Below are 23,093 nucleotides of genomic sequence, written 5' to 3' on the forward strand. Positions count from 1 at the left end.
CATATGCATTGTAAGTATTGTAATTCTCAAATGTTCTTCGCGATTCGTGAGTCCTTGAACATTCTTTTATTAATCCATGTATTCAATTCATGCAACGACTAAGAGGAAGTTGAATTGCCTTTATATCTTATTTACAATAACTTCTGAAATGTCTAGACATGAAGCGATTTATTTGTTTATGTGATTGCCATACAAGACAATATATTCCTTTCTTTGTTCTGTCTGATTATTGTGACATTATCTCAATGTGTCATTTGTGATATTCCCTTTCCTTGCTTCACTCTGTGTTAGGTCGTATTTTGTCCGGGCTTATTTTTTTACCTAATAATTCTTCAATGTCTTTCTTATCCAGAGTGCCTAACTTCCTCACTTCATCCCTCGTCACCATATCTTCGGTCTAGCTGTTTGTAGCACAGTCATTCATGTTTGGGTTCTAACATTTGAGTGGTACAACTACCAGTATCCATGGGTGGGTATTATAGTAACTTATATGAATATCGAACATTCCAGTATATCTTTTTAAATAATCCTGTGAGACTTTCAGAATTCTGTTAGCCACGGTCGCTAATTAAATGTGGTTAAGGTGTCCCGACATATTACTATACACCCTCCAGGTCGCAAGTTCAAATCCAATGTGGGACTTTTGCCAGCAGCAGACCTGTAAGGGTACTTCAGTTTTACTCCGCCATTTAAATCTGGCATGCCCTTAAACTATTAATCCATTGTCCGTGTATATTAGCTGGGACATTACCCGAGATAATGAAAAAGACCCACAACAAATCAGAAAAAAATGAAAAGCCAAATACAAGTTGTTCACAATATTACAAATGTTTTAATAATCGAATCTGACATTGAGAGTACAAAGAAAATAACATTAACAAGTGACTCAATAAACAAAATAAAAAAGAAATAAGAAAAAGGGTCCCAAACCTTATATTTCCTTAAAGTTTTATGTGAGTTTCGCAGAAACGAGTTCCTACCACTTAATTGCACAGTTAAACATCATCAAATTCATCTCTGTTTTGCCTGTTTTTACTAGCATGTGATTGTATTCAATTCTATTTACCAAAATTTCATTTCATATAAGCGATCTGAATTGCATTAAATTATAAGATGTATAAAGCTGGTAGATTTTGCTACGCGATTTGGAATGGAATGTGAAACAAGAGGCCAGAGGGCTGTATCGCTCACTGGCGTAATTATCACAAGACAGACAATTAGAAAAATAAGCAAATTGCTCCAAGTTAATTTTGAATCACAACCATACAATGAATGCTATTGACCTTTTGACTCGCATCTTTGCGTCTAAGGCCAGGGGTCAGCCTATCATTGTACAATTTCAATCCAACCCTATAAGGATGTACCATTGCATTATAAGTGCTCTTCCATTCTTAGTTGCAAGAAGAAGTCGTTTATATGGAAATAGCTAAATTGACCCTTTTGACCCCTTCGACCCGGGGGTCAGCCCATCATTTGCAAAATTTTGATCCAAACCCTATAAGGATGTAACCATGCATTATGACGAATATACCATGTATTTGGGTGCTATACGTGCTTGGTTTCAGAGAAGAAGTCGTTTAATGGAAATAGCCAAATTGGCCACTTTCGACCCGCCCTCAGGCCCCTGGGGGTCAGCCCATCATTTGTATGGAATAGAAAAAATACAATGAAAGAACCTTCAAAGATTTCCCATGTTTTCTGCCATAGATGCTACCATTTGTTGATCACCTTAATACCGCGACGAGGAGCCACGGTTGGCAGTACTTGCCTCGACAGTAGAAAAATAAATGAAAAACTTAAGATTTCTAACCTGGTCGTTTGAAAAGCGGAAGTTTCGTAAGGGAGCGGGCGTTGTGGCATCCACGAAACAATAGTCTAGCCAGGCTTCCTTTAATTAACATTAGCTTTCTAAACTTCCTGATTGCAGGGAAATAAAACAAGAAACGATTAAATAAATAAAGCACGTGCAATAACTTATATATGCATTAGCACAATGTCATTCAATTGTAATGTCATGTCCCCGTAATCTTTACGACAAAATGCGCATAAAAATGAACACAAATATCTGTGTTTGGGGTAATCATAAACTGTGTATCGAAGCACAATATTAAGCTACATAATTATAATAGGTAGGTATCTAAGCCACAACATAACTAGTCCTATCACCCTATGAGGTGCTGAACCACGACGTAACGGGCGTAGGTTGGTTCCTCCGCATCCTTATGCGGTCATGGCTAGCGTGAAGTCGGCACAGTCCTGGCCTTGACGCATAACCACACAAGGTAAGTAACACTGTTTTTGCTTCTTTAAATACTCCTGAAAACCACATAATACGCTTTAAATCACGAGAACAAATACAGGACTTGTTTTAGAAATTCAGGCGTGTCATTACAAAGGCACAGAACTTAACTGAAACGGCTTTTATCTTTTAAAACGTCACTGGAAAACGAGAAAATAAGTTACGGAGTCCAAAAAGGTTATTATCTTATCGGTAATGTCATATACATTATCCTTCCTAAACAATTTTAAATAAATTAATTAACTGTTTAATTCCATAACACGACTTTTATACGGCGTCGACCTATTTACCGAAATTACTACACCAAGAGGTAAAACAGCAAAATCAACCGTCATTGTTAACTTGGATTTATACAGGAAATCATGCAATTTTTATGATTATAACATCATTATATATAAATGCTAGTTATAAACTTTTTTTTCGCAAACGTAGTTGGTCTTTACAATAAACTAGTATTACTTACGTGGGCATATGTCATCCCTCTCATTTTCTCATTAGCGGACGCTCTCCTACCTTTGTACACAAACACTCCAAGGCTCTTGTGGTGGTATAGAAACACATCCTATAAACACATATCAAATGATAGTCACAAAGATTTCAAAGATCAACACACATGTGGTACATGATGACATATACATATATGTATGTAAAGAATAGACATAACAGAATGGACTACAATGTACAAAACATCCAACAAGCACACAATGTTGTATTTTGTCTGTAATGTTCAACATTAGGCAATATCATCACCTTTCTTAGAAAAAGTGCAAAATTGTTCGTAACTTGAATATTGTAAACAGCCAGGTCTCGTACGTGTAAACGTACATGTACATATTTAAAGTCGTAGCATACATAATACAAAGTCACGAGCAGTACCCAGACGATTTGGTTGACAGCTGGCGATCCGTCAATTCAATAGACGTGCTAATGTTTAAAAAGTAGGACATTTGACATAGAAACATATATTTTATTATGGATTCATATTTCTGGACATAGTACCGAGGAAAAAAGTTATTCAATTCTCTCCAACCTTAATTTAAGGACATTTCTCATTATAACAACCATCACAACAGACTACCAAATGTTATAGTGTTATAGATACGTACCTCCTCTTTGAAATCGTCCATCGTTACGTCACCGCACTTCACTTTGCTTATAACAATCTTCCCAGACTCATCACAAACCCTTTAACATACATTATATTACATATTTGTAAGACTTTGTGAATGACTTTAAAATGCCTGTAAACTAACAATCCAAACAGTAGTCGGTTTTTTCCTCATACCTCCTACAGCGAATAATATTCAGAAGCCATTTCAGCTTAACATTCTCTATCTTTGCATCAAACCATAATTGATCATTCAACTTCTTGTTATAATATAACATATTTGTTATCATATCAACAATTCATCCTCCATGCCGGTAGTAAGTCTTTCGCTTATTAAAGTGTACACGGAATGGTTTGGTATATAGACGCTTGATAAATGCGTCATTTGATAAAACTTAGAACGGAGAAAGTCCCAGATTCATAACGATCGTGGTATTAGAGATAACTCGATTTTTTTCGAAAATACACCTGAAGCCCCAAACCATTGACCCCTATTCGGTGACCCTGACCTGTGACGTCATAAAGACAACGGGATGGATTCGACTCGCATAAATTCCACATTTTTAAAGACAAACAGACCTTCATCCCGGATATTACAATAACACACAATCAAAATATTTTGATTATATTATGGATTAGGTATCAAGTATCGAAAGTTTACTTAAGAAGAAGAAGGGAGTACTAACTTGAAAAGTTGTTTTTCATCCTCACAGTCATCGCCTTCACAGTCGCTGTCGTCCTCCTCCAGTTGTTCGTCTGACAGGGAGGTATTGAACTTGTGCTACACAGATAGAACAACACAACCAAATCAAGAAATACGATGATACGGTTAATACAATCAGGCACTTAAATGGTTCATTTTTATCAAAATTTCACGATGACATGGAATTGTAGAATTAAGAAAACAATACAGAGAAAATGCTATTAATACAATTAGGGTCCTGTTTCATGACCATACCTTCTTGTTAAGGTAACTTCTCCATAGTAAAGCATTACAAATTTAAAGGAAGGCTCCTTAACTTAAGTTTTTTCCTTAACTTACGTAAAACTTTCCTATTGCATTTCAGATTTTGAAAAAATACTACAACTCAGTTTAAATGCTACAGTATTTAATGTTCAATTCCAATGAAAACGGTTAACATCGTTTTTAAGTTAGAGATCATATGTAACTATGTTGAGGAGGTGTTTTATGTCCTACATTGTATGTATACGTAATATTATACGTAAATCATACGTGAAAGCAAACATTTTATTTATGACGTCATGAATATTGCTGACGTCATATATCACAGCAACGCAAATACCTTTTCTGATCTTCGGTCTATTGTGAGCAAATAATACTTCTAAACCACATTGAAATGAACAACCATTCGCCTGAAGACGGCTGTGAAATCAGAAAGGCATTGCGACAATGTCTTGGAGTTTTTTTCATATATATATCTTGTCAGCATTTACAAGTCGCTCAACAAATGAGGGCGCACTTACGTCACCGCGCACGTTGGCCTCCTCTAATGTTTCGGATGTAGCTGATCTGTCTAGCTTCAGGTTGGAGAGATAGGACATGGCCTGTCAAAAGAAACACTTATAACATTATCTAAGATTTACTGCTAATTAAAGTATGAATCGAGAATGATGAATGTCTGTGATAAAACAATTCAATTATGTTCCTGTTTAAATACTCTGTTACTCAGAATATAACCCGAACATAGACAAAGCGTTAGTTGATATCGCTACAAGTACGCACTGATTGCCTACATAATGGTGATTTGGTACAAAGATTCTACACATGCGGCTATATTCTGTATTGTTATCTGTCCTTGTAGTTAGGTATTGATTGTGCCGTCATGATTTTTTTGCAAGAGTAACGTCATATGTTTTGGAAAAGACTACGTGAATTGCGCTCTCAAAATAATGACGTCACAATGGATACCTTCCCGCAAGGGAGTTAACTTTGTAACACGCAAAGACGGAATACATCATCATAAAAATCCCCCTTTAGATAGGTTAGCCTTATTTACCTTGAAGCGTTCGTCTTTGCTTGATGCGCTTCCATTCCACTGGTAGATTTCTCGTCCAAGGTCGAGGATGAAAACATCAGCAGATTTGAGTGAAGACTTGCACAATGGCACCTGGGATAAAATGAAAAAGGGACATACGGAGTTAATCACTTTAAAAGACGTTGGCGCCATGTTTGTTTCGGTATATCTGTAGCGGCAAGGTGTCGATTCTTATTGTAAACGATATATATACACCTGAAATATAACGTTTTTATAAAAAAAAATGGTATGTGATCGGAACCCTTGAAGTATCGAGAAAGCCCATAACAATGCTCAGGGAAGGGTAAAAACTTTCAAATGTGAAATACGCATCATATAATTTTTCGTTCATCATCATAATTATTACTGTTTTGGATTAATTACTTCAACAACTTCAACATTCCTGCGACAGCCGCTGAAATGAAGCAGCCTTGGTCTGTATTCCTCTGGTTTCACGTGTCGGAATCCGGTGTCAGCCCCTCCTTCCATGATACTGTAATAACAACACACTAGGTATAATAGTCACCTCTTATACAATCACGATATGTTTTACATTTGTCAAAAATATGGGCTGGATATGGTCGTTGCAACAAATTTTGACTTTGAAGTTTGCTTTATTGTGGCTTAAAAATAGAGTCAATTCAATCTCTTAAATCTCCACTGGATGATTTCAACAGATCCTAGCATATAAAATGTAGAGATACAATGCCTTTTTTTTGTCATAATTTATAAATGTGAACTAGAAAGCACTGGTTTGTAGGGGGAAAACCAAGATATATATAACCTAGCTTTCTCGTTTATGAAGAATCTATCTTGGAAAATAATAATAATATTTATCACACTTACTCATTTACATGGTGAGAGAGGAATAGACAATATCCTACTGTACAGTAACAGATTAATTTATAATGTTATATACTGTATTTAGTTCAAGAAAAACACGTGCACTTACGTCATTGTAGGAAAATAGCTTTTGAACATTTGTGACTCGTGGCCCTGTACCTCTCTATGCTGTACAGCCCTATCATCCAGGAGAGTATCTAACTCCACAGTCTTGTAGGCTGCCGTCCCGTACTCATCCTGCCGGAATGACACATGGATGGCTTATATAATGTTATAGACACACGGGTGGCTTATATAATGTTCATAGAGACATGGATGGCTTATAGAATGTTCATAGATATATGGATGGCTTATATAATGTTCATAGACATATGGATAGCTTATATAATGTTATAGACATATGGATGGCTTATATAATGTTCATAGAGACATGGATGGCTTATATAATGTTCATAAACATATGGATGGCTTATATAATGTTATAGACACACGGGTGGCTTATATAATGTTCATAGAGACATGGATGGCTTATAGAATGTTCATAGAGACATGGATGGCTTATGTAATGTTTATACACACATGGATGGCTTATATAATGTTCATAAACATATGGATGGCTTATATAATGTTATAGACACATGAATGACTTATATAATGTTCATAGACACATGGATGGCCTATATAATGTTCATAGACACATGGATGGCTTATTGAATGTTCATAGCCATATGGATGGCTTATATAATATTCATAGACATATGGATGGCTTATATAATGTTATAGACATATGGATGGCTAATATAATGCTATAGATACATGGATGGCTTATGCAATGTTTATACACACATGGATGGCTTATATAATGTTCATACACCAGGGTGGCTTATAGAATGTTTATAGACACATGGATGGCTTATATAATGTTCATAGACATATGAATGACTTATAGAATGTTCATAGACACATGGATGGCTTATATAATGTTATATTTACAGTTTGCACTGACATGGACTCAATAACCATGCTTTCTAGTATTATCATTATCAGTATATAATGTTAGCACAACACGCGCGGTGATTCTATTGTTACGTGAATAGTCGATGGCGTAGCAACGTGAGGTCATGACCCCACTTTTGGCGGAAACATATGAATGACTCGATTCCAATCAGCTGTTCAATCGAATTCGTTGACGATGACGGGAGAGAAAAAATATGGGTATTATAATAAAAAAAATATGCAACTTCCGCGGGAAATTTTTTTTATTCATTTACTTGAAAAACTGTAAATATAAGGAATAGATGTTTATTTTGTTGAGGTTATGATCATGAAGGTATAATGATAATGGAGCCCGTGTAAATTTTATGTAACCCGGCTTCGCCTGGGTTGCATAATTTACACGTGCTCCATTATCATTATACCCTCATAACCTCAACAAAATAAACATCTATTCCTTAAATAGACACATGAATGGCCTATGGAATGTTTAAAGACATATGGATGGCTACAGGAGGGCTTACAATTCAAAATGTCTATCTATACAGGGAAGTTGATGGACAAGGTGCTTATAGAATGTTTAAAGATAGAGGTTCAAAAATGTACATATACAGAAGTGTATTAACAAAAGAGAGGATAGAGAGTGTTTATAGACGGGGGTGGTAACGGATGTTTTTGACTGAGGGATGTTATGTAATGTTTAGAGGGAAGGGGAGGGGGTTACTAAATATTGATCAGACAAAAATTATATACAACATTAAGATGATAATAGATCTGACCTCAGTTTAAAATGTGTTACCTAAGAGTAAATATTCGGGCTATATTCTGCCGATATCTTGTTGTATCACTTAATACCAGAGTAACAGTTTGCTGTCCTCCAAGGAGGTGTAAACAATGGTATGGAAAAAGTGCAAAAATACGTGTACTGTGTTTTAAAGCAAAACTGTGCATTTTTCCTCCGTCTAAAACATCTTTTGGAAATAAGGGCGAAACTTTACATAAGTTGACTGACCATCGATTGAAAACTTCTTCATAATAGATATGAATAAGTGAATGTACGTCGACTTGTACCACTAATATTGCTTGATAACTCTAACTGAGATGGCGTAGTAGTTCTGGACGAGGAACGGGAGATTTCTGCTTCGACGGTTTTCACGGAGTAAAGTCAGCAAATGATAATTAATTCCAAATGGACACCTACCTGTGAGCTGTATTTTCCGATCCAGAAGTGCACGTGACACCTACCTGTGAGCTGCATTTTCCGATCCAGAATTGCACGTAACACCTACCTGTGAGCTGTATTTTCCGATCCAGAAGTGCACGTAACACCTACCTGTGAGCTGTATTTTCCGATCCAGAAGTGCACGTGACACCTACCTGTGAGCTGTATTTTCCGATCCAGAAGTGCACGTGAAGAGCCAGTTCACCTTTCTTTTCTCTAGTCTGTTAACAGTGAATTTAAGGTAATTGTACAGGTATAATTGTTTTGACCATATTGCTGATTACATCACCAGAATTTTTAGTAATGTTCGCATTATAAGATATTTGACATATCTATTTGAATGATCTGATCATAGGATAGTGTTGTTATTGATATATTGATATTTGATTGGATATTCCTTTTATCGTTATTTAAACATCAGATAATACTGATGTATTAATGATCAAACGATTGATGTTATTGATATCTAAATGAAATCATATTAGGTGATTATTCTAATTAATTAGACCACTAATGAATTACGTCGAGGATGATGTAGGAATCTCCGCTGTAGAACTGTCCATACTGTTCCTTGGGCCAGTGGGTCACTTTAAATTTCTGAAATAGATCGAGTGTACAATGTAAGGCATAATATTGATGATTCATTATAACAATAGAATGTGACATGATGTGCTTGATGTTTTGACAACCCAAGTTATCATAAATAGAACTTGACATAAGTTATACACTAGATATACTACGTTGCCTTATCATGGGGAATCAGTCGTGTTTGTATGGCGATTGTCATTGGTAAGGGAGAGGGCGGTTACCCCTCAGTTACATATAGTCCTCTACTCTTCTTAAGCTATCAGAACAAAACTGTTTAACCTCGTCAATTCGGATTTATTATAGGATCATGTCTTCATTGGGAGTGTTTTGTTGTTCCGGGTCATAATAATTAATACAAGTACTGTTCAGATTCGCCTATTAGGATTATTCGAAATTTTACTATGGTTTCCCCGACTTAAGTTGATAAGATTCGAGTGTATCTCACCGGTTTATATTATTTTTTGGAATATGAAGATGATAATTTTTATTTGATGTACAGACGTATAATATATACACATATCTCACAACAAAATGTACTGTCTAGAAATCCCGATCGCCATGAATGACGCGTCCTATACATGTACCTACCACAATCCTCCAGACTTGTAGGCCAGGCTCTTGTCCTGCACCTTCCCAAGCAGGCTCCGTCTCAGCAGCCGATTCTGAAAACGGAGACAGGAATGTTTTCAAAGTGCTTGAGTAATGAATATTTTAGAACTTTGTTCAATAAACATAAATATATTAAAAACTCGCCATACAAATCTAGGTCACATCCCCACTCGTCAAACAAATCTACGTCACAACCCCACTCGCCATACAAATCTACGTCACAACCCCACTCGTCATACAAATCTAGGTCACATCCCCACTCGCCATACAAATCTACGTCACAACCCCACTCGTCATACAAATCTACGTCACAACCCCACTCGTCATACAAATCTAGGTCACATCCCCACTCGCCATACAAATCTAGGTCACATCCCCACTCGTCATACAAATCTACGTCACAACCCCACTCGTCATACAAATCTAGGTCACATCCCCACTCGTCATACAAATCTACGTCACAACCCCACTCGTCAAACAAATCTAGGTCGCATCCCCACTCGTCATACAAATCTAGGTCATATCGACACCCACTATATAAATCTCATTAAGATCACCAAGTTTCTTTTGATATATCTATATTTTGTACAGGTACTTCTGTGTTCTACCAATTTCTGAGAAGTTAGTCAAAATTTATGTCACATCGACACTCGCCATACAAATCTAGAGCAAAGCAACAACTGATATGTAAATATAGGTCACAAAGGTCACCACTGGACAAGTCTTACTCTATATTGCACATATAAGACAAGAATTTGGATTATTTTCCAGTGATGTCATGACGCGGACCGTACACCTTCCATAGTGATGATCAACTTTCCCCGTTGACGCCCTATGCAGGTAATCTAACCGTTATCAGTTAAAACCTATCACAACAATTAATATCTTGAGGCCTTTGACGGGAAAACACCGAATGTATGAGATGTTTGAATGTAGACTATGAACTATAGAGACATCGGAGCGCTAGTCATGTAAGAATTCTTGTTGGTTATATTGTCGTTAAGGGCGTTACAAAGTGACGTTCACACGTTCTAAAATGATCTACGGTTTACATATAGGTATTCTTTCATAGAATAAAAAGTCATATGCACTATATTTGTTAACAGCAATGGAAAAGTAAATTATAACTATTATTATTGTTGTAAAATAAGTCTAGAAATGGCGTGTGTTCATGAAACAGAATTTTGTACGACGTTATTTAATAAATACATTAAACAAATATTACTTTTGACATCCCTTTTGTATTTGTTATTATTTAATAAACACATTAAACAAAGCTTATTATTGGCATTCCTTTCCAGTTTGTATTCGTTGGATATTATTTAATAGTTATTTTTTATTTGTTTTCATAATACATCTGACTTTCTGATTGGCAGATCCTTTTTCTTCATATACTATGAAGAAAAAATCTGAGAATGGCGCGAAAATCTGACGTTATCATGACGTCACAATAGAGACGTCGACGTTGCGTATTGATCTATAAAACATGATTCATTGGAAAATCAATAGAATCATACGTTTGAACGTATTTTATATTATCAAATAGTCTGAAAAATTAATTATAAGCAATGATGTAACTATTTTTAACTTCATCGGGTAATGAATTAAATTTTGTTTGCAAACTTTTGTGAGAATGATTCACACAGTTTGCAAACAAAAATTCTTTCATAACCCGATGAAGTTAAAAAATAGTGACATCAATGCTTAAATAAATACATTAAACAAATCTTACTTTTGACATTCCTTTCCAGTTTGTATTTGTTGGATATTATTAAATAAACACAGTGAACAAATCTTACTTTTGACATCCCTTTCCAGTTTCGACCCGAACAGAGCCATGTTGGAGTCCTTCCAGTCATATTTCTTCGCTTTCCTTAAACCTATACAGATTAATGGAAATTATTCACATAGTATGTATTTATTTACCATGATGAACAGGTATAAAGTATAAAACAAATACATACGAGTATACCATAAGGAATAGAAATTAAATAAAAATCAAAAAGTCTGTGTAAAATTTGTACATCTCTAATATGTAGAAACACATATCATTTATAAACAAAATCTAAGATGTATGTGATGATATGTAATTATAATGTGTATTGAATTACACGCCGACATTAATCCTGGGCACCGGGCCCTAAGTTATTGATAATTTCTCAGAATTCTAATACTAGATTATCTCCCCCTAGTTTGAAACTTGGACATATCGCAGAGACAAAACTTATCAAGCCACAATTCGTGTTGTTTGATACTAAATGTAAGTTGGTATGTAACATAGACACGGGGAGCTAACTGCAGTTCCGTTACCAGATTTAAATGTCATTCCATTCATAAGCTAGGACGCCGATGAGATCTCGCCTATACCAACGAAATTATGGGTCGTCATTCCAAACGACACGAGTAAAAACTGTGTTTGTTGTGTTAGATATCTATTTTTCACTCTTTTTTAATTTTATCTACCTTTCATCCAAACTCCACCCAAAAATGTTAAAAGGCCTAGTGATGGATAAAACTCCATAGACGTACATACCCCATTCTTGGCAAAATTGTTAGGATCTATAATTAGAACTTACCTGCCATACTGGTGATGCTTCCAAACAAATTCTGCGGATGTTAAAACTGGTCATAAAAGATAAGAAAATCGTTAATATACAAATAAAGTATGGTTGAAGTCGATTTAAACACATTTTCCACACACACCCCTCCCATTATGTGTGAATGAAATATGACGTGTTGAAAGACTCTAACAATCATATATAACCGCTTGATTGTGATTGCATTTTTCCTTCAAATAGTTATACATTTTATATACAAAACAACAAGCATAAAAATATACAGAAACTCAAGATTCGCATCAGAATATAGTTTGGAATAAGAACATGTTATTGTTCATGATAAAACATTTCTACATTATACAACATCGGTATAATTATATCATGAATACCCCGTGTTATATGGATTGTAAATAACATATATTTTTCTTTATAAAGACGTTACATCAAGTTTTCTCACATTGATTGAAAATACTTTGATCATGGCCGAGTGGTTAAGATGTCATGAAATTTTTCTACTGGGTCGCGAGTTTGAATCAAACGTGGGGCAGTTGCCAGGTACTGACGGTTGGTCGGTGGATTTTGTATGAGTATTCCTGCTTTTAAACCGGGTACGACCTTTAAATGACCTCGATTGTTTATAGGATGTTGAACCTAATCAACCAATCAACAATTGTGTTATGCTTAACTAAGCATTATGGTGTATATAATAGTCAATAGCTGACCACCACTCTGTAAAGGTGCTACTCAGTAACCCCTTCCTTTTACATCGCCAATTAACTTAATTTGAAGCAAAGAATTCCCTCCCGATGCTTTACCCCTACTGATGCCAATTAACTTAATTTGAAGCAAAGAATTCCCTCCCGATGCTTTACCCCTACTGATGCAGAGATAGATGTTCATTACTGGGATATTCAGAACCATTTTGATAGAGCCCCACCGCATATATGTCACATTTATATGATATAACATACGAAGTTAAGTGACTAATGTCTGTATGATAGCAGCTGTTTTCACCAGGGCGAGACGGCTGGCGGGGTGTTCTTGTGAATCATAGCTTATACATAAGATATGTTTGTCTCAGTGTATCGTTTGTGAGGCTGTATCACCAAGGGTTATTTTCGCTTCTGTTTTGATGGGATGTTCATACTTCAGACGTTCCCTTGTAGGCTACTTTGTTTCAGAACTCGACAGTACGATAAGAATACAGTCTCATGTTTTTACTGTTTGACTAAACAAAACAACGGGTTTCATTTTAGGGTAATGAGTTAACATACCGTAGGCATTGGTTCTCCAGAAAGCAGAGGGCAACTTTTACGGGACTTTTGAACTTTGAACTTTTACTTTGTTTTCAATGCCAATGGAAACGTCTTAGTTTGCAAAAATTAAAATATACATGTATCGCTTAATTTGTCTGTTGTCCAGTGACTTAGCCCAAGACTACTTCCTGTGTATGTCACTAGTGTTTGGCTATGTTGGACAGGAAATCCATGTAAGCAAGAACAATCACGTGATGACGGGGTCAAGGATGATTACTTTCAATTATATAAGTCTAGTATTTAAATATATTTTATCTAAGCACACTTTCTCACACTATCACAAAATATACAGCAGTTACATAATGTATTTTCTTCCATACATTGCCGAACTAAGGCTATGGTAACATTAATGTCTAAAATGGACCGAAAAATGAACAGTTTTTGAAGTCAGGGCATAATTCATTAAGGTTTGCTGTACAGAGAATTGTATCAAGGCTGTCTTCTACCGATATTGGATGATAATAATGTTGATATAAACACGCCAAAGACATCTAATGATGTGCTACCTCTTATCTCAGTGTAGATGTTCAAAAGAATTCCGCAGTAATAAATAATCTACAAGTCCTAACAATAAACATACTTCTTCACCCGAAAACACAACATCATGAGAGGAGCTTGATGTAACAGTACAAGGAGCTAGCCTTGGATTCGGTAATGTCGGTAATTTTGTAGATACGTATCTATCTGAGACTGTAGCCAAAGCAACGCTTTGTAGTGTTATGGCGGTTCAAGTCATGCTAACTTAGCAATCTTTGCCAAGGCGTTATAACAGGATGTAGTAGTCAGGGTGCCCATTGTACGAGTGCACAAAGGTTACAAGAGTGTTCCAAACATAACATTACAGTAGCATTGCGAATGCATTAACTCATGATGATTTATATTAATTACTATCCTTTTTTCTATAAATTATTATAATTATTAAATAAATATCGAGTCGTCATGACTGTTTGGATTATGAACTCGTGTAAATGAACCTGGATTATTGACGGTTTGCTGTCTTCACTAGTCTAGAAGGTTAAGACTGCGTTCCCCTTTTTAGCTCGCCTATTCGAAGAATAGGGGGAGCTAATGTTTTCACACCGGCGTCGGCGTCAGCGTTGGCGTCCCATTTCACGTTAAAGTTTTTGAACAAGTTTCTGTTTCGTCAATTGTTTCAGCTTAAGTAATCATAAATGTTTATGATTTTATTTTCCTAATGTGTATGGATGCTGAACGTGATAACACAACAAATTTGTGGCCCTTTAGGTGTTTTTTGAGTCTGTTAATTTGTCATATTTCCATGTTAAAGTTTTTGAGCAAGTTTCTATTTTGTCTATTGTTTAAGCTTAAGTCATCATAAATGTTTATGATTCTATTTTCCTAATGTGTATGGATGCTGAACGTGATAATACAACCAATTTGGGGCCCTTTAGGGGTTTTTTGAGTCTATTAATTTGTCATATTTCCATGTTAAAGTTTTTGAGCAAGTTTCTATTTTGTAAGCATAAGTCATCATAAACGTTTATGATTTTATTTTCCTATGTGTATGGATGCTGAACGTGATAATACAACCAATTTGGTTTTTTTTAGTCTGTTAATTTCTCATATTTCCATGTTTAAATAGTAAATACTTGAACATCAACTTCCTCTTAATAGGCGAGCTTTGCTGTTCTCCAACAGCTCTTGTTTCTATGACTTCTTGACGCGTTCATTACAGACTACCATATACACATATAAGAATGATGGAAGTGCTGTTTGGTAACTCAGGTCAGGTCAGATTATTGCTGGGTTTCGATTCCAGACCTCATCAAAGATAACAAGGCCCGAAAGGTAACGGTAATTGTATAATTGGAGAACATGGATGAGTCGCAAACTACGTTTAATTATCTGTTAAGTCTACTAAAGCCAATGAAATTAAACTAATGGTTTTTTTTAATTCCAACTTAAAATCTAGTTTTCGATCGTATTAGTGTTCTTATTTATCCAAATATGTGTGATAAACTGGTTACTGCTATATTCTATCAGCTAACAAAAGTTTAAGTATGTAAACATCTCGGTACATTGGTGATGGGTCAGTAATGAAGTCCATATACACCAACCATGTCGGAGCCTGGAATTATTAGGAATTTAGACTAGAAGGATACTTTACAGGGTCAATCGTGCCGGGGACGGAGCGTGCCACCAGTTCGTGGCCTTGGGGGCAGCCTCCTGTAATGAGGAAATATGTAGGGGAGGGGGAATTACGAAGAGGATGTGGGGTTGAGAAAGTAAGTTTGGCATCAGACCAACGCCGTTGGCATGCTCATCAATACTTGGTCTGGAACATTTGTAAATAAACTACAAGTGAACACTTTACCTGGCCTCCTGTGTATAAAGAGAAATATATCATACACACGTATAACGGTGTATAACGGTAATATTATCATAAAACTATACATATATTACTTCTTTGATGGCTGATTGTATATTTCAATGATTTGGCTTAGATGATAAAATTACAAAGTTATGATTGAAACAAAAAAACACTATAAACTTACAATCTGAGCACTGTTGTACAAAGCATCGCAAAACGAATGGTTATTGCATGTGCCGTTTCTTATCACTTATCAATTATCTTATCAATTATCACTTCAATTAATACAAGTAGAAAGGATAGATGAATCTTTTAATGTCAGCAATATTTTTCTTTCCTAGAAGTGCAAAAAATGCCTAATGTGAATTCGATTGTTTTATTATTTCATTACTGGCTTAAGGCAGTGGAGGGATGACCTGTAGCAGGATTGCTTTTGTCATGTCTCTTATCCTGTTAGGATAGGAATACCAGTTTATTGTCGAAATACGAGTAGAGTCCTTCATATACTAATCATGTTCCCACTTTCCTGCACGTGTAAGTACTTAAACTTGGAAATACTTGTATCTGTTACAGCAGTGATAATATCATCATAATCATCTCCGACACTTAGAACGGGTCTTACTTCCGTACCTATTCTCTACCCACATCAGAACTGGTAAATAGAGAAGGAAGTTCAATGAAAAAAACCACACCTATTTCTATCAAATAACTACCTGTTTTATTTCTAATAGTCAATCATCAACGTTTCCTTATTGTTCAAATGGATGCATTAACGAATGAAATAGTTATCGTTACTATCGAAAGCTGCTTTTAATTCTTCTCTAATTGAACTTCCGTTCGCTTAATTCCGTTTATCGATATTTATTATTGCCAATGGTGCTATGCATGTTGATATACATGTATAGTAACCGTGGAGCTCTGTAATTACACCTAGTGCTTTGTCTCTGACGGGTGTTTTCCATGTTCTCTTTAGAGTGCATTATCTATCAAGTAATTATATAAGCGTTTACAGACTGAGAAATTGCCCGGGGATTATATTAACGATAGTTAGATACCATCCGTTACCGTAAAGGTTAAAGGTCATCCATAGCGGTTCATCACCTGACTATAACTTCAGATGGAGTTCTCGTTACAGATAGCGTGTTTTCACGTAAATCGCACTCGTACCAAAACATCAAGGCCGCGTCTATCTGAGCAGAAACTATTTTTAGAATCTCTCAACACTGTTCAGTTTGATTGAGTATCAAATATCTATTTAACATTCACAAAGATTGTGATGTAACTCTCGGAATTCTGTTTTCTAAAAGTTGTTAGAAACTGTTAAATTTCTGAGGTGAACAATATTTTTGGTATACGATAATAGCAACTTTTACATTTTATTTTTCAAATGAAAAGAAAAATATATTGACAACGCCTCGAAAATAATTTCAGAGCTCAATATCACATCAATATATTTTCAAGTATGCAAATTTTATACTTGTGAAAAACCTTCGACCGTTGACGGTACATCATATCACTAGGCGTGGTCTACATGTATATACTGTGCACACAGCATTAATTTGTAAATTTACATTTTATTTTAATTATTTTTTCCTGATATAACAAAGTACTTATAAGTTAGTAAAGTTAATTAAGTTTAGGTTTTCAATATATCTTGGATTGTTACAATTACTTACCCTGTCTGTCTATTGCCCTTCTGTCTGTGTTGAAAACCAGCCGGCACTGTTTGTGAAACTTTCTCTTATTATCTCACTTCCGCCTTCTGTGCCAAATTTGGAGATTCGCATGTAAAAACCAGAAACATCCGGGTCTCGTCTCAGCCTCCGCCGCCGACTGCTATTTTAATATTCACACACGTGCATTCAATGTATCAGCATTAAGTTGGAGGCAAACAAATCAGCGTTGTATGTAGTGAAGTTTGTTCTAAGTGAATGTGGTTTCCCTGGTATGTAATGTGAAGCGTTTAGGGAATATGACTTGCAATATAACTATGGATCTAAGATTCTATTAACTATGTATTATCCTCTCCTTTTGGCTGATGTATGCAGTTATAATATTTATTGAAGTATTTATCTCAAAAAGTAATTAAATGACGAACACCCCAAGGTACTAAAAACAGTCTTTATATTGAGAAGGCCTATATACACAGGGCAGATTCTATTTGTATTTACCAAAAAATGGTATAGTTGAGCAGGTGGTCTTTATACAGACTAACACCTGCTATGGGTAAGAATGATGTATAGAAACCTTTATGAATTTATTCCAACAATAGGATCCTTGAATGATTAAAACAAAAACAACCATTACCACTGTTTGAAATACGTGTCAATCAAGTCAATGTTATTTAGACAGAATAATACCTAAACAGAAAATACATCCATGACGTTATCAAACCCTTAATTTCTCCATTAGGTCATTAATTGATGATCGTTTCACAATATGATAACGGCAAACACTGAACTAACTGGGATCATGAACAGCACAGACTCCTAAACAAGGCTTCTTACCTTGATCTTTACCTAATATACAAATAACTAGGCTGTATATGTTTACAATTCCCAATTTTCAGATAACAACATCTATATATCCCAATCCACGGTGAAAACATGACCCCTCGATCTTCAATTCCAGGGCCAGTTTCAATCTTCATAAATTGTCACCATAGATGAATAATAATAATAATAATAATTGACTTTATTTCATGTCGATAACATATTGAGTCAGTGACTACGTTTACAAGTGGTCGACTTATATAATATACAACATATACAGCATGAATATAAAACAATTTATCATTATAATAGATAATGTTATATCACAGTAAGCTTACACAAGAGATATTTTCTATGTAACACAGACATAAATCACATGATGCTGATATGATAGAGATAAGCACAATCAATACACATATACATTATAATGTCAATGCGACAAACCATAAAATTGATATATGTTAATGTAGCATCAGTTCACATATTGCAAATATAGTATGAATTAATGATGCTCCACCGTCGACAGAGCTTAAACGATACTCATCATTTGAACAATAATAGGTGTTTAATCGTGTATATATACATGGATGTCTAACTAACACAAAAATACATATGAAATAATTTATTTTGTTTTTGGTGCATGCGCAATCAGTACTTAATGCCATATAGGACATACTGCCACGGAAATATTTCGGGATGCAATTAATTATTTTCGATATTTTATCTTGACGTAAAATCAACAATTCAAACTTTTCAATGGTGGTAATGGTGTTAAGTAAGTAACTTTTGTGACTGAAGAAAACTACTTTATCGTCTGCTCCTGTATTTGAAAAAATACCATTTAGAAGCGTTTGAGCATCTTTAAAACAAACATTAGCATTACATTTGTTTCAAAGCAAAATTCTGTTGTTACTTTTTGGCAGTATTGTTTCAATCGACTATAAATGTAATTATGGATTTCTGAAAAAGAGTTAGCAGAATAATGTCAGCTTTCGTCAGTTTTCATTTCAAAATGGGTAGGGGAAAGACAGCTCACACGTACTAGACAATGACTTGACGTCATCTATACATGTGGTGCCTATTGTCGGCGACGTCATTAATTTTGACGCACTTTGATGTTCCTTTGATTGCGGCGCTTTGAAAATGTTTCTTAAAACTGCATTTTTATAATGTTTCGTGAAAGTATGGGAGAAAAAGAATCTTACATGGGTCTATCAAGTGGACATGGATATCTCAACCCTCGTGAAAGATTTTGGCCGGTCAGCCCGAGGCTTGCCGAGGGTTGGCGGCCAATATCTTTCACTCGGGTTGAGATATTCCTGTCCATTTGACAGACCCATGTACGATTCTATTAGTCTCACTACAGTAGTTGTATTTCTTATATATACGGGAATCGCAGCGCATCGACTGTTACCGAAGTAGTTAGGTAGATGAATGTTTTGTATTCATGTTATGTGCAAATGTATGATGGTGTGGAAGTATCAGTAACGACGAATGCTTACATATCCTAAAGGACTCAAAATCGTGTGAGTGATAGTTAGGATTATTTGTGGTGGCAGAACTAGGTGTTTCAGAAAAGAAAGCATTCTTTAAAATATAAACGTGGCCGGCAGTTCCTGTGACGTCATCTCCTCCACTTTAATTATCTACAGATGAATACTACTGCATGGATGTGATGATTAAGCTTATAAGTAGCTACGAACTCATCTTCAAGTTCGTTTTGAAATACACATATTTTATCTACAGATGTAGTTCATTTTGGACCAGTGCGGTTGTATAATATGACTAACCACACAATTAGATTAGTACATCTTTCTTGTTAAAGAACGTAAGCATCCTTCAACTATTTGTGTTTGTCATTTTCAGAAGTGAAGATTGTATTTCCAGTTTTCGTTATACTAAGAGGTTAAAATGACCATTATTTATATAGGCCAAATAAAAAAGAGAAAATATTTCCATCTGCTGATATCAAAACATATCAGGATACTCCACACTCGGGATCACAATACTAGGGTTAATCCTAACCCTAAACCCTAGTACGTGACAATGTCCGCTGTAGCTTTATATGGTTTACGACAACCCTCGGATACAATCCTCTACTCTTCATATATATTAATGCACATGTGACGGTAGGGAGGTCCTGTTTTTTACTATATGGATACCTAATTCCGACGCTGTATTTTATCATTTAATCTGATGACGGACGGGATAAAATCATGTAGATGAACGTGATCTCCAAGGCAAATGTTAATGCCCTGGGGGCCGGGCTCCTTACTCCCCACCCACTCCAGAAACGCTAGTGAAGCCCGGGGGACAACGCTTTCCTTTAGACTCCCACACAGGTGTGACATGATGGTTCCAGCCCCGGGGGTGAGGACACCTTGCCATACATAGAAGTTCCCATTGTTGTTTCGATGTTTAGCATTGTAATTGTTTTCTAGGAAGTCTATTAACACACGAGGGTCACTGGTATTCGGCCAGGGGGAGGGGATAGCAAATCCTGGCCAGAATTCCTTCATATTCGCACTCGTATCATCACTGTAAAATATCATAACACGCATCGGAGTCTCCCAAATGTTTTCAAGTGTCATTCGCCAGGGGGACATATTAACATCGACGGGCATGATTAAAGCACCAAATAAGGTTTTCAAATCTGTCAGCAATTGTTTATGGCAAATAGCGTCCATATTGTGAAAATGATTAAAGTCTAAAAGTATAAACTCTTTCGGATTTTTGTCCAAGAAATCCTTGACTTCTTTTAAAGCTGTCAGAACCTTAGTTCCATACAGTCCATGCAGGAAATGCGTATCAGCTGTTTGCGGTTTGACGCAGACACGAAGGTCAAGGTATCGAATGCCGGCCTCAAGCTGCTGTCCGAGCGAAAGGTCCTGAGTAACTGACCACCGATTGACCACCGAGAGTCCAGCACCACAACAGAGAGACCCAAGGAAACTTACTAATCTCGGCTCGTCAACAGACACTCCGGCCGACTTGTCCAGTGCATAGGCACCCGAGTCGTGGCTTCCTGCGGGAAGAAAATATTAGAGATCATCTCATGCGAAATATGTATGTTACCTCGTATCAAATATTTAATTTACTTCGAATACCACATTGAAAATAGACATATGTGTAAATATTATGTCAATGATAAATAAGCACTTACCTACGACATAAACCCACCGATGGTATAACGATGGTTTTATTTGTAGTGTCAAGAAATTACTATTGTGATAGTAAACAAATATTATACAGTACCATTTAATTAACGTTTTCTTCGACACCTCTTCTGTTTATATTGAGGCAGTTCGTCGCTTAAGCCACAGTTGCCAGAAGAGAAATCTTTTCGTCAGGCATGGCACTTTGTTAACTTCTTTGTATAACACATGTATAAAGGTTATCGTCTAAATCTGACGGGAAAGATGGGTAATCATAAAGACCAATGCCAAATAAGTCTCCAGGTATCAGCCAAATGAGTATGAGATAAGAAACAAAAAGGCCAATAGCAGAACAACGTCGGGTACCACGTTTGATCTCACCACGCTTCGCTACACCTATCACAATAAGTGCAACATTGCATAATGGAATCCACCGTGGGTGTCCGATGATGATAACATTGAAATGAAACAAAACACACCAAAATATATCTACGATTCGACTAATAACAAAGAAGAGGAGAGAAACTAATGGAATTAGCCTTCCACACACGCACAGAACATCTGGGATTAGAGTGAATTCTACATTCTCTTCAAAGTAAGGAAACACAAGAAGTTCAATGGCGATATCCACACATAATAACAAGAGACCTTCCATAGAGATGTTCCACCGCCGACGAATCAAAATTTGTTCTTTATCAAAAACAGGAGCAGACGAATTAAATTACTTTGCACCATTACCGACATTTAAAGATTTGAGCTTCTTATTTTAATTAAAGTAAAAATATTACAACATAATTAATTGCGTTCCGAAAAATAATAATTGGCACTATGTTCTATTAGGTACTAATTATGAACGTACAAAAAGCAAAATAATTATGATATATGCATTTTTTTAATAAGACACATATAAACACGATTGTACATTAATTATGGTTCAAATGATGGGTATCGTTTATGATGTCGGCGGTGGACCATCTTTAATCAGCATCCCAGATGTGATAAAGATTCTAACCCATTCCATGTGTCAGTCCTTGGCAGTTCGTTGTCTTGTTTAGATTTCTATGACGTGTCCTCCTCTGAAATCTGAACTCCACTAGGAACCCTTTATCAACACGGACATGGCCAAACTTTGAGGAGTGGTCAGTACTTACCAGGGATAGACGGACATGGCCAAACATTGAGGAGCGGTCAGTACTTACCAGGGATAGACGGACATGGCCAAACATTGAGGAGTGGTCAGTACTTACCAGGGATAGACGGACAAGGCCAAACATTGAGGAGTGGTCAGTGCTTACCAGGGATTGCCAGACAGGATAATGGTACCCGGGTGAGGTGACCAGGCAGCTCACTCATCCAACTACGGTACCTGGTGTCCATTGTAACAGATTCCAGGTATTCAACTGTTTTCAATCAGGAATCCGTTTGTATGAGACATCGAAACCTTTTTGTTTTACTTTCATATTCTATATATAGTACGTGATCTAACCCTAATTGATAACAGTTAGGTGAATGTGGGTCACATTTAATCAATAAACGGAAGTG

At 36.1% G+C, this 23,093-nt stretch overlaps 2 protein-coding genes across 2 annotated transcripts; both read right to left on the reverse strand.

Moving 5' to 3' along the window:
* Positions 1-1,813: 1,813 nt before the first annotated feature.
* LOC138335836 (gelsolin-like protein 2) lies at positions 1,814-17,722 on the reverse strand. The gene is made up of 14 exons (XM_069284991.1): positions 17,581-17,722; positions 12,275-12,320; positions 11,498-11,578; positions 9,678-9,751; positions 9,024-9,098; positions 8,657-8,722; positions 6,396-6,523; positions 5,828-5,936; positions 5,426-5,536; positions 4,893-4,973; positions 4,094-4,188; positions 3,406-3,484; positions 2,763-2,861; positions 1,814-2,316 (listed from the first exon to the last, which is right to left on the reverse strand). Exons 2-14 carry the CDS (start codon positions 12,279-12,281, stop codon positions 2,221-2,223), a joined length of 1,101 nt encoding a protein of 366 aa, XP_069141092.1. The 5' UTR covers positions 12,282-12,320; positions 17,581-17,722; the 3' UTR covers positions 1,814-2,220.
* An 858-nt stretch (positions 17,723-18,580) lies between these two features.
* On the reverse strand, positions 18,581-23,067 carry LOC138335837 (PI-PLC X domain-containing protein 2-like). The gene is made up of 2 exons (XM_069284992.1): positions 22,847-23,067; positions 18,581-21,421 (listed from the first exon to the last, which is right to left on the reverse strand). Exons 1-2 carry the CDS (start codon positions 22,926-22,928, stop codon positions 20,559-20,561), a joined length of 945 nt encoding a protein of 314 aa, XP_069141093.1. The 5' UTR covers positions 22,929-23,067; the 3' UTR covers positions 18,581-20,558.
* Between the last annotated feature and the right edge of the window lie 26 nt (positions 23,068-23,093).

Source organism: Argopecten irradians, chromosome 12, assembly GCF_041381155.1.
Source record: "Argopecten irradians isolate NY chromosome 12, Ai_NY, whole genome shotgun sequence".
Taxonomy (NCBI): domain Eukaryota; kingdom Metazoa; phylum Mollusca; class Bivalvia; order Pectinida; family Pectinidae; genus Argopecten; species Argopecten irradians.

What these genes read in the sequence shown, in the direction of transcription:
- LOC138335836 (XM_069284991.1), bottom strand. An exon ending in GGAATGTTGAAGTTGTTGAA is followed by an intron (nt 5,537 to 5,827) that starts GTAATTAATCCA and finishes ATTTTATCCCAG; the next exon opens with GTGCCATTGTGCAAGTCTTC. An exon ending in GAGGGATGACATATGCCCAC is followed by an intron (nt 2,317 to 2,762) that starts GTAAGTAATACT and finishes TGTGGTTTTCAG; the next exon opens with GAGTATTTAAAGAAGCAAAA.
- LOC138335837 (XM_069284992.1), bottom strand. Translation starts at nt 22,928, where the DNA reads ATGGACACCAGGTACCGTAGTTGGATGAGTGAGCTGCCTGGTCACCTC. An exon ending in ATCCTGTCTGGCAATCCCTG is followed by an intron (nt 21,422 to 22,846) that starts GTAAGCACTGAC and finishes TTCTTCCCGCAG; the next exon opens with GAAGCCACGACTCGGGTGCC.